The 12,153-nt window shown below is 40.6% G+C and overlaps 1 protein-coding gene across 1 annotated transcript in view; it reads right to left on the bottom strand.

Annotated features, from left to right (window-relative positions):
• LOC119742816 (dihydropyrimidine dehydrogenase [NADP(+)]-like) overlaps positions 1 to 6,820 on the bottom strand; it is a 30,983-nt gene extending 24,163 nt beyond the window's left edge. The window contains exon 1 of the mRNA XM_038218997.1: positions 6,376 to 6,820. Within this exon, the coding sequence (XP_038074925.1) occupies positions 6,376 to 6,408 (33 nt within the window). The 5' untranslated portion in view covers positions 6,409 to 6,820. The remainder of the gene's footprint in view (positions 1 to 6,375) is intronic.
• Between the last annotated feature and the right edge of the window lie 5,333 nt (positions 6,821 to 12,153).

Raw genomic sequence — 12,153 nt, 5'->3', positions numbered from 1 at the left:
ATGCTCTAGACTGTCATTTACCAACATCCTAGTAAGGTATTTCCTAACAACTTGGTACGGTAGTTTTATTTTTCGATATTTGCAAATGTTGTATTTTCCCTTAAACGGGTACCCGTTTTTTTTTTTTTTCAATCGGGTACCCGGTTCCGGTACTACCCGTACATGCACACCACTAGCATACCGGTAGCTATATCGGTAGCTATATCAGGTTTCATAACAGTCACAGCCAGTCAATCCTGCTTTATGAAGGCAGGGAGCACTCAACTGTTAAAAAGGTCACTTGATTTATTTGGACTGCTGGGCTGGCCTTGTTGAAATTGCCAGCCTGAGAGGGAGGGTTAAATTAATGATGCATGAAATTTGAATGATTTTTTATTTTTTTTCTTTTTTTTCTGTCACCATCTGTACTTTTTGTGTAACATGGCATTTCCCCCTTTTGCATACAGTGTGCGCTGAGTGTTTTTTAATCACTCAATCAGCTGTTTAATGAAGCATGTAATTTGAAGATATTCTAGATCCTCAATTAGAGCCGTCGCCATATGTTCGTTTTGTGTAACTTCATAACGATTTTTTACTAGACAGTTGACGTTCGTGTCCTTTTGATGTGCCATACCGAGTGTGATGAGTTCCTCAGGAATTTTATTTTCATCACTTGGTGAAATCTGTGATGTTTTGGGGGGGGGGGGGGGGGGGGCAATCAAAGAAAAATGGGTGAAACCAAAAACTTGTGTCTCAATTTTCATACAAGAAGTTTTAAATTAAAGAAGTATTCCATTGTATTCGAAATTCTCTATACAGGGTGAGTAAAAAAAACAGCTTACTTACTTACCGGTACGAATGTGGCATTCTTTTTATTTATTTTTTTATTTTAATTTTTTTATTTTATTAATTTTTTTTTTCTCCTTTTTTGCGTCTATAGCGCTTTTATTTCTCGTTACGTTGTTTACATTTTTTAAACAAAAATACGTATTAATTACTTAATTACATATATATTAATTAAAACAGGAAATTATAGAAGCTTTTATATTACATTAACTATAATAAGATATTACAGAAACTGTTTCCAGAACTTTTTTGTTTTTCTGTAGCTCTGAAATAAAGTGTGGCATTCTTACATAATTTAAAACGTTCTAAACTTCAACTTGGTTTTGAATACAAGATGAATCCTTTGCATTAGGCCAAGTAAAAAAAAAAAAGAGTTGATTGTCCAGGGTTTTTTTTTTTCAAAAAGAGGAGGATGAGGGCCTGTTACTTTTTTACTTTTTTCCAAGATAGCCGCCAAGTATTTAAATTAAAAATGGCCACCATCTTCGGTTCAAAATGACTGCCAGCTTTTAATTATATGTAGCTATCCTAATAGTAAGAAGCGTAAAAAAAAAATTCATGTTAAACATGTTCTATGTATTTTACTAAGGCGAAATACAAGAAAATGTTAGCTTTTTGAGTTGAGGGAAAAAAATCCACATCATGAGCACATGATGTTATTAATCCCGGGACATACCGTTATTTCGTTTTACAGTTTTGTAAAATGGTCAAACGGAGTCACACACAAAAAACCTTTTTGTTGTTGTTTTTAATTGTAGAAAGCGTTAAACGATTAGTTGCTTTATTTTTAGAGTGTTGTTTTACAAAATCATGACAAGGTTTGGCAATGCTAATTAAGCAATGCACCGGCATGTTAATTAATGCGTCCTTGGGATCGAGTCATTGCCTGGGCCCCGCTCCTTACACTTCGTTCTCACGACAAAATTTGCGAATTGGCTATTGAAGAGCCCCGTCGACTTGAACTCCGATTTCCTTCAAAATATCTGCAACTTCATCAAACGTCTTACCATCCTGTATCTATTGTAAAAAGTAATGTCCTCCCTTGAAGTTTTCCAGCGCAATGTTTTGCTTGCAACTCTTTAAGCCCCACCAACTTAACTGAATCGCATGAGAAGGGGTCAGGGTCCGCGCCAGGAATCACACCTCGCATTAATTATGCCGAGGTAACACTTCTTCGTGTAAAGAATGTTCCCCCGCCACCCCCTTGCCCACCGCCAAAAAATGCACCACGGACTGTTAACCATGACACTAAAATTAAAAAAAAAAACAGTCTGTATTCAATACTGACCGTTTTGTTGTTTTTCAAAGTTATTTGTGTAAAACTGTAAAACAAAAATCATTGATCGTTATGCTATAATGAATTTCACTAAACTTATAAAACAGAGAAACCGTATTTATCTTAATACCGCTTGTCGTTTTATAAAACTGTAAAACGACAAAACGGTCAATGGTTCGTTTACTGTTTTTAGTTTGGAGGAAATCCAAAACGGTAAAATGAAATAACGGTATGTCCCGGGATTGTTATTGTCTGCAAAATCTTGAACAGGATTTAGTCAACATAATATTAACATGGTTGTTCATGACTGGAAGCTTTGCATGGCGGATGAGATAAAATATAGGAAATGTTCGGGTAACACCATGTGGAAAGATAACTCTTCTTGGAAGAAGTGTGGTTCTGAAAAGAAAACGGTTGGTCGAGTGTAGACCTCGACGTTTCGGACAGTGTGCTCTGTCCGTCCTCAGGAGGGTGAGCACGCTGTCCGAAACATTGAGTTCTACTCTCAACCAACCGTTCGCTCGTACCCCCGGCCCTGCAAACAGGACGCTGGTAATGGCTGACGTCATTTGAGCTCTCATTGGATAGATTTGCGTGACCTGTGACGTAGAACGCGTCACACAAACTAGCTTCTGGTGCCCATCATGCGTAGCGCGCGCTAGCTGCATGCGAAGGTCAATCTGTACTTCCTTCACAAGATTCTGTGAAGCTCATCAGCCCTTACCAGTGACCTGTTTGCAGGGCGGGGGGTACGAGCGAAAACCAACACGTTCTTTTCAGAACCACAGTTCTTCCAAGAAGAGGTTTGTTACCCGAAAATGTCCTCTACTTTAACAATGGTACAGGTTGTGTTCGAATATTGATATTAGCCTAATTGTTCATTTAACGGAAAGTTGCAAGTGCCACCAGTACATGAGATGTATACATATATACACTCGTGTCATTGGTTTTGAAACTAGCACCAGCCTAGTTGAAGTTTCCGCTTCGCAATTTTCAACCTCCACTGACCCCAACTGGGGAAGTTGTTACCAATTGTTTGCTTGAGTTTCTCGGTGCACTGAACGCTACAGTATGCTATAGAATTGGTCACGAACAGGAAGATAATAATAGCCCAAGTCCTCAGTGTGTGTGAATGCGTGTTTGCTGAATAGCCACACACAATGGAATGGTTAAGCTGTGGTTATAATTATTATTATGCTTAAAGCAGGGTTCGACCTTCACTTTTTTGTTCACCAGCAAGCAGGGCTACTGAACGAGACTCTTAACTAGCCCGTGGGCAAATTTCACAAGCCCAGATTTTTTTTATAGAGTGCATCACTAACAACAATGTGCATACGTGTAAAACGTGTATCCTGAGGTGATCTTGTCAATGTGTTTAACAAACATCTATGATATAACCCTAGATATAAAATTAGATATGACAAATTGATAGGCCTACTACAGGTTTGCTGTCTGAATTTAATGATTTATTTCTTCCTGTTCTTTCAACTTTGCGGTATTTTTTGACTTGCCAGAGCTACTAATAAAGAATAGTTTGACTAGTCCACTGCTGTTTTTGACTAGCATTTGGCTAGTGGACTTGTCATTATGGAATTTTGTTTACCTTGTTGACAGTTTGCTTAATATATAAAACTGGCTGTATTAAAGGGAATATACAACATTTGCAAACATCGAAAAATAAAACTACCAAGTTTTTACGAAATACCTTACTAGGATGTTGGTAAATGACAGTCTAAAGCATCCTGTGAAATTATGGCACCTGGTGTGAAGTCATTTTCAAGAAAATTGTATTTTTGTATACATTTCCAACGGTGGTCGGCCGACCACCGTTGGAAAAACCTAACTATTTTTCAACTACTGCTCCAACTTTACACTTTTTTCAGTCCAAATTTTGTTTGCTATTGGTTACATGTTCATGAACGGGTGCAGGCCAGCTAGACTGGTTCCCTTACCTTACAATTTTCCGGCATCTATAAATTGATCCATTTTATCTTTAGTGGAGTCAAGGAACCAGACTACTTGAACATTTTTGTTTTTCTTGGTTTTTCCAGCATTTTCGAACACAAAACTTCAAACATGTCAGTGTAACAATATTTGATCTATTATACTAACCCCTCAAATAGTTCATTTCTGAAAATTACAGCAAAAGCCAATGATGTACATTCCCTTTAAGTACAACAACCAACCAGTATTCATTTTGCTTTTCTAGATTCTCTTGACCATATTAACCTTGAAGGATCTTTATTGGGACCTGGGGATCGATGATATATCTATCTAAGTAAACAAACGTTTAGAGATTTACAATGTATCCAGGTCAAAAGCTTCACCCCACTATCAACTGTGTAAACACAAACTGACCTCTGTTTTGTAATAATTTACAGTGCAGTGGGTTGTTTTTTTCTGTTACTTGTTTTTCACCTTTTTTTAACCTAGTACATTTTGTCTGAAAGTTGGGACTGTAATTCACAAAACCTAGGTAATGCAAATAGATTTACATGCATGAAACAACTACATGTAATCCAACACTTAATATCGTTGCATCTAAACCCATTAGCACTTGAATAAAAACCATAGAATACTAGAGCGGTTTGGGGGCGGTGTAAGGAGTAATAGGCAGGGCACTTTTGGGCGGTGCAGGGACGAATCATTAAAAGCATGTATGCAAAAAAGCACTGAGACCTTGAGTGCTGAAAAACATGCAAAACGAAAACCAGGCCAACTTTACTCACTATTTAGCCTGCAAAATTCTGCAAAATTTTCATTGGGCAAAGGAAAGGTCCTTGTATTTCACCAACCAAGTTTGAAGATTGAACTCAATTTTGGAGACTTTTCTTCAATTTTTTTTGCACATGAGAGGGAAGTCGAGTGATTTCAAAATGAGGCTTAAGACTACACTGGTGCATGTCTAACCATGGTCCAACTACACTGTATTTGAAAAGACTGACCTCTTCGTTCATTATCATTAGTCTGAAGGCTGACTATGAAGAAATGTGTAGAAATAGAGTCTAGTACCAGACATGCCAACTGTTTCTTTTGGCACAGTCGATTGATGCAGTACTGAAGGGTGCACCCATGTAAATAGGCCGAAAATCTGTTTTAAATTTGAGAATTTTTTGCCTTGGGAAACATCACCTTTTTCGGACTGGGACCTGGAGTTGCAAATAACATGCTATAGGTCTCGTTCAAATGACGTCATTTCCCACAGACCATCCACGGGCATCGGCATTTTGAGCGTCACCTTGCATAACGTGCATCGGCTGCGTCGTATTTCGAACACATTTCGAGCAACAAGTGCGCGTGTTTGGAACATTTCAACACTGCGCAATGTGTGCTTGATTGCCTAAAATACGCAGTTGTAGTTCTCCTACAGAGATGGCTGTCATTGAGCGAGCCCTATACAAATTCAGGCCAACTTACTCACTGTTTGGCTGACTAAATTCTCCAAAATTTTCATGAGTCCAAGACAAGGGCCTCAGTATTTCACCAGCCAAGTTTGAGGTCTCAATTCAATTTTAACTAAAGAACACTTTTTTCTTCAACATTTTGCACTGAGTGTAACTTTTAGCCAAGTGATTTCAATTCGTCCAACTTCTTTGAAAGGTTGTTACACATGAATTTTTGCATAACATTACGTGAATGGTTCTCAACTGTTCAATGAAATTTCACAAAGTAATACCATGGTATGAAAAACTAACAATATATGGATACTGTATTATTTGAAAAGCGTTCAATCCAATGCAGAAGATGTGAAAGATGAGATGAATGACAATAACAATGTAACAGTTTCACAAAATACTGTGTGCAAAAGTAGGACAAAATCGCTACGAATGTGGTATCCTGATGCCACTTTAGAAACAGAACAACAAGTTGTTTATTTAACTTTGTCACGTTTTGATACTCACATATAGACTTTATTAATTTTCTATCGCTTTAAAGAGGGTGAGTGTGCTTCTATTTCTAAAGCACAAATAAACAACAAAGTCTAAATGTGAAAATAAAAACTTGACAAAGTTCTACATTTTCCGGTACATGTTCCAAGTGTGGCCTTTATTTACGGAGGTAGTCCAGTAAATTGGCCACATTTATGGGGCTTGTCTGGACCATGTCTTTATCATTGTTTATTTTAAATTTAAGGGGGATTTGTGGAATTTTTCTGTGTAACTTTTTCAAACAAAAGTGGCAATTGTTCTGTCCCAAATGACTGTCAATGATTAATTGTCAAAGTCATTTTTTTTTTTGCAAATAAACCTTGAACAAACACCAAGCCTACATACCTCAATATCGGCAACATCTTTGCTAAGAGCCATTTTCTTCGTGGTTTTGTATAAATAATATCCGTTGGTCGTAAACACTCGTCGTAGGCACCAGCTGTTTTTCGGCTCAGATTTGTACACGTTTAGTTGCGCACACGAAGTGACACGTCATGCACGCACAAATGTACAAACAATATCAATGGCGAAGAATTCGTTGAGGGATGCGGAACTTCGGTGTCACGCACGTTTGAACTTGAAGTTGAACTAGCTAACTTACAGTAACTCTACAGTTAGACAAACTCTGGCCTAGACTGTAGTGTCTGTGATTATGACCCTGTAGAGGAAGTGATAAAACTCCTGGTTTGCGTCTAACTCACAGACATGAATTTACCACAGAATTTGTGGTCATCGAAAGCCGTATAACATAGGCCCACATACATGACATAATGGGCGAACCATCAATACCGCGTAATACATGTGCATGTACCTAGAATTCGGTTCCCAGTGCGCAGAGTAGACTTCCATTGACATGATCGATGGGAGCCAGACTGCATTTGGCGACTGGCCAAAGTGCGTGACCTTGAGCCTCGCTGTGTTAGCCAATGGAAAGACGTAGTTATGGGGGCGTGCGTGACTATTCCACACACACACCCACACCCACGCAGGCGTAGCTCCATGATCAGCAGAGCTACCTATTTATACCAGCTCTATGGTTACACAAATACAGATATGACGGACCCCAAATAGACAGTCCCAAATTTGCTTCTTCACTTTTCAGTGTTATTAATACATTTTTGTTGTTGGGATGTTCGAAAACTACCTCGAAATCCGCATTTTTTTCATCACAAAAAAGTGTGTGTGTTGGGGGATATACCCCCCCCCCGGATTTACGCCCCTGGGGATCGTACTCAGTGCAGCGTACTTCTGTTCCCCCCCCCCTAAAGTTTATACATGAATATTTATTACCCATGTCGAAGATGGCCTTTACAGAATTAGGGAATAGCTTTTTTTCAGACGTCGACTTCTATGCTAATTTACAAATGACACTGATTACAATAATACTAGATCCATCAAGAATATTGCGGTAGCCGCTTATTTAAAGGCATATAGGATCATTTGCAATATATCCCACAAAGTAACCGAATTTTTATCAAATTGCTTACTTTGATTAAAGTTTGTATGCTGGTACGGTACTAATAACCTGTGAAATTATTGGGAAATTATTGTCTTACTTGCTTTCTTTTAGAAGGAATCCAGAACTGTAGGTGATTTCCATCGATCAGTTTTTGTTGACTGATTTTTTGAATTTTCGTTCTATTGACGAAATCGAGTTGCGTAATCAAAATGATCGCGGTTATATTCACTGTTTTCTGCAAAAACTGTAATATCAACTAGCTGAAACTTCATCAGGTATAGGCCTAAGGTTTTGAACATTCTTATGTGAATTTTGAGCAGTGATATATTGGAAACGAATAAAATGCATGAAAAGCCGGATGATCCTATCATTATTGCCTTTTGTGACCTTCCCGCCAGACCCCTGCAACGGTCGGTGGCTGAGTGGTTATTAATTTAACGCTCCTGTACCAGAAAGGTCTTGGGTTCAAGACCTACTTGAACATGACATGCTTTATGACATTTTTGCTGAGAAGCCGTGTCAGACATGTCAGGACCTATAGTAAATAAGTTCTTACGTCGGTGAAGGGCAAAACCCAATCTACCTGATGGAAAAATGATCATATAAAAATGATTGAAGCTTTAACTGATATATTATGTGATCGCGATAATGTGTTTTATATACGCCGAGGCTTGTCAGCCCGCTCATAAGGAAAGAAGTTCTTTGCTACCATGCATGCATCCCCTGACTATACTGGCGCCGGACGAAGGTGATGCCGCCCTCTCTGACATGCCGTGGGTGCATATGCTTGTTTGGTGGTTCATGACTCTATTAATGTGTTCTTCTGCCAACCCCAAAGACGTGAACCTGGGTCCTCGGTAGTGCACAAGCTTTATGGGACATGTCAAAACAAAAATTGGAAGTCCCCCCACCGTCCAGCACAGGCCCACTTTTGATTTTATACGGGCCTGGTTACAGACAAAATCTCGTGGCTGGGCCTCCAGCACGGATGGTCTCAGTTAGTCTCGGCGCGGGACTCTTTTATATCACACAAACAAATTTGGTCATTTCGCCGATTGTTTTGTTTCGGACAAAGGCCAGTCGTGCCAAATTCGAAATGATCGATGGTGGGATGCCTTTGGGCAGGGTGGGGGTCATTAAACGATTGGGGGCGCTGTTTGTAACGCACAGACATTAAAAGAATGTGTCTACTTCCTGGTGATGGCCGTTGACACGCAACTGCAATAGCATCACCTGCAATGAAGCGGTGAAGGTGTAATCAATGATGGTGATGGGGATGATGTGGTCTGGACTGAAGACGTGAAGCGCGTTCGAGTCTTCAACAGCGGAAGACGTCCGGTCGCCACACAGCTAAAAGCATGCGTCACTGCTTGTAAATAAAATGTATTAGCTTATCTACAGAAGGGCGCCCTAACTATGATCACTATAACTTCGCTACTTGCCATGCCCCAAAATTGGTCAGTCCCTTGACCTAAACATCTGAAAAACTAAAGGCGAAATTATGCATTAAAGTTTAACTCCTATCTAGGTCAATAATGTTGAAGTGTTGTCTGTAGTCTCTCGATGGGCTTTTGCCATTGTACCTGTCCGGTATAATGTGCGGTTCGTCTTGACATGACGCTGGGTTGATTGATGTTATACCTCTGTCTTGCAGGGTGTCTCTCCTTGGTAGGGACTTGATCTCATCATTAGGCCTACTCCTTGTCGCCGGTACAGGATCATTCACCCCGCCACTCTGGTGAATGCAGTTGGTCGAACCGCGCAGTCTCGACATTCGAAGTCTGAGTGCTGCCGTCTAATCATAGGCTGCTTCTTTCTGCTGTGCAGTACCAGACGTCACGGTAGGTGCTTGGAGACGGGCAGATGTGCTCTGAAGTTTGGTGCGTGGTTTTGGAGTCGGCCTCGTCCGGGGTGGAATAATAGGCGTAGGCCTAAGTTCCATAGTCGAGACATTACCAAAATGGGTTGTCAACTACGTGCACGCTGACCCTCCGAAGCCTGAGTACTTCCTCCGATTACTGCTTTGCTGGCATGCCCTAAGAAGGGGGACTGAGTTCTGCTTCCAGCAGCTCAATTCTCTCGTCGATCTCCACATCTTATGTGCTTGTTGACGGTAGTTCGTCTTCTTTCCCCTGTACTGTCCAACCGGTTGTGTGGTTGCTATACCTCTCCCTCATAATCAGTGAATGAATTCTTCGCCTTCCCGCCTTGGAAGGTAATGTTCCTATAGGTTAGCGCTTTCCCAATAATGTAGTATGCAAGAAGTTCACTACAGCGCCTATCACTTGTGACACAATTTGTGTCTCGATCGACACATTTTTTTTTTTTTTTGTGCCAAGGATTGCTCTCTGCCTACCCGACGAGCGGTTATAGAGACAGGCGCTCGCAGTTGCTTCCATCCATACACCGGGGTTGAACTAGACACTATGAGTTTTTCTTAGGCGGGCATAGGGGAAGGGATTGGACTGGGGTCTGATGTTTCTACAATACATTACTCAAACTCGATGTGAAATTGAAGTAATCATTTATTATAACATAGATCACCTTGTATTATTAAATAAGTAGCGCCTATATATCGCCTAAACAGATTAGCATTAATTATAGTGACCAACACAGAACACACGACGATTCTCCTAATCGATGGGAAACTTGATCATATCGGCTTCACCTACTGATCTTTTCACTCTCCTGAAAAGGTGCACTTGACTGATCTACGTACACAGCTTACTAGTCTAGGATTGGACGTGACTCTGAAGGGACAACTCGACGTGACGCGGACTCCGGAACTATGACGGACTGTATCTTTTTCTTTCTATTCCAACAATACAAAAGTAAATTGCCCCCTTTTTTTTTGGGGGGGGGGGGGGGGGTAACCCTATCTCCTGAATCCGCCGGATGCTGAGAAAAAAACATATCAATAGCTTCTTTATATAGGTCGACTAGTTTTCAGTACCGGTACTCGATATGAAGGGGAGGGGGCAAATCTGAATTATTTTCGGAGAGAAGATGGAGTTAAAAAAAGTCAGGATTTTTTCAATTTTATTTTCCCCAAAATACAACTTAAGTATGGACACAAAAGCAGTATAAAGTTTAAAGATGCATTCACCATGATGCTTTCTAGTTTTATCCCCAACATATTCCATTACTTTGCAATTTTGAATTGAACTAATTTCGACCTATTCTATTCCTGCGGGGTGGGCTGGTTCCAGCCCCGCAATCAGTATTGATAATGTACAGACCGGGAGCCAGTTAGTTCACACAGTTTTTCAGAGGGTGGCGGACGTCTAAAAATGAAGGGAAAAATATCAACGATTGCGGTTGTAATGTGCAACGAAACATGCAAATACTGATAACTTCTGGATGAAAGCTGAATTTTGTTTGGTAATGGGTTGCTTTAGAGGCTGCAAATAAGTCGATTTTTCGTAGGATTATTATTCACTCTCCGCATCAATACCCGGATCTACACCACCTGTATCCTACAATCCCTTAATGGATCTGAGACATGGACGCTGCTCAAGAAGGATGGGAGTAGACTCCAAGCTTTCCATATATGCGTTGTCAACGCCGCATACTTGGGGTGAGATGGTCTGATGTTATCGCCAACGAGGCCAGCTCTCAGAAAAACCAGGCTGCAGGATATTCGCTGCATTATATTTTCACGGCGTCACTCCATCTTCAGGCACATTCGTCGACTCCCTAGCAACACCCCAGCACACCCGCCCGAGCTGGCTGTTGATGCATCTACAGGAGCCAAGCCTGATCCTGGTTCGGGTCACGACCACGCGGCCGCCCCCGAAATTCCTGGGCGGTAGTCGCCCTCCGCTAAACAAAAACTAGTACTGGATCGTCCCATGTTTGTAGTTTGTATCCCTTATTTGATGTATAATTCATCTTTTGGTGATAACCCTATGTGAAGTGAGTTAAGACAACAATTTTGTAATAAGACTTAGTTGAAATCAAGGGATAATACAGATTTAGTCACATGGAAATGGCCCACGGATACATAAGTTGATAAGTAATACGGCCTCTTTTCAGCGTCGCTAGAATGGCGTGAAGAAAAAGGGCTCACGACAGCTAGCTCAGAGACTTTCCTCTATGATCACAATCATGGTCCTGTTTTATTGAAGGCTCAAGCCTAGTGTTGGGGTTTTCTTTTCTTAGTCAACAAACAATAAACCGAGACAGCAAGTTACAACGAAGAGTTGGCGTGTTATATTTTTGGACAAGGCCTACTGCTCCCTGACCCGGGATTCACATCCCACACCGTTGATTCAGCGCAAGCTGACAACACCAAGTTCAAGTTGTCCCCCATCGTGGGATTTACTACATTATTAGTTGAAAAAAAATGTAATTTCCAAAATAAACAAAAAATACGGTGAGGAGAAAGAACCTGATAAACTGTTTGCAGTCGTTTTACCTTATATTTAGGGTCTTTTGTTAATTGCCATGTAGGTTGTAATGTTGACACTTGTCGCATACAATCAATTAAGAGCAAGGCACGCGGTATACGTACGCTCAATACGGGTAGTTCATTCACACTGCACCAAGGCAACGAAAAAACGCTGTTAGGCTGGTGCCAGGAGGCCGTTACCATGGTTACTGCAAGCGCTAGATCAGCTGTATTGAAGTCGGGGTAACAAATTTGCAAACAGCACACGAGGATT

The sequence above is a fragment of the Patiria miniata genome, unplaced genomic scaffold (assembly GCF_015706575.1).
Source record: "Patiria miniata isolate m_02_andy unplaced genomic scaffold, ASM1570657v1 HiC_scaffold_6, whole genome shotgun sequence".
NCBI lineage: Eukaryota > Metazoa > Echinodermata > Asteroidea > Valvatida > Asterinidae > Patiria > Patiria miniata.
This window is presented reverse-complemented; position numbering and strand designations above follow the sequence as displayed.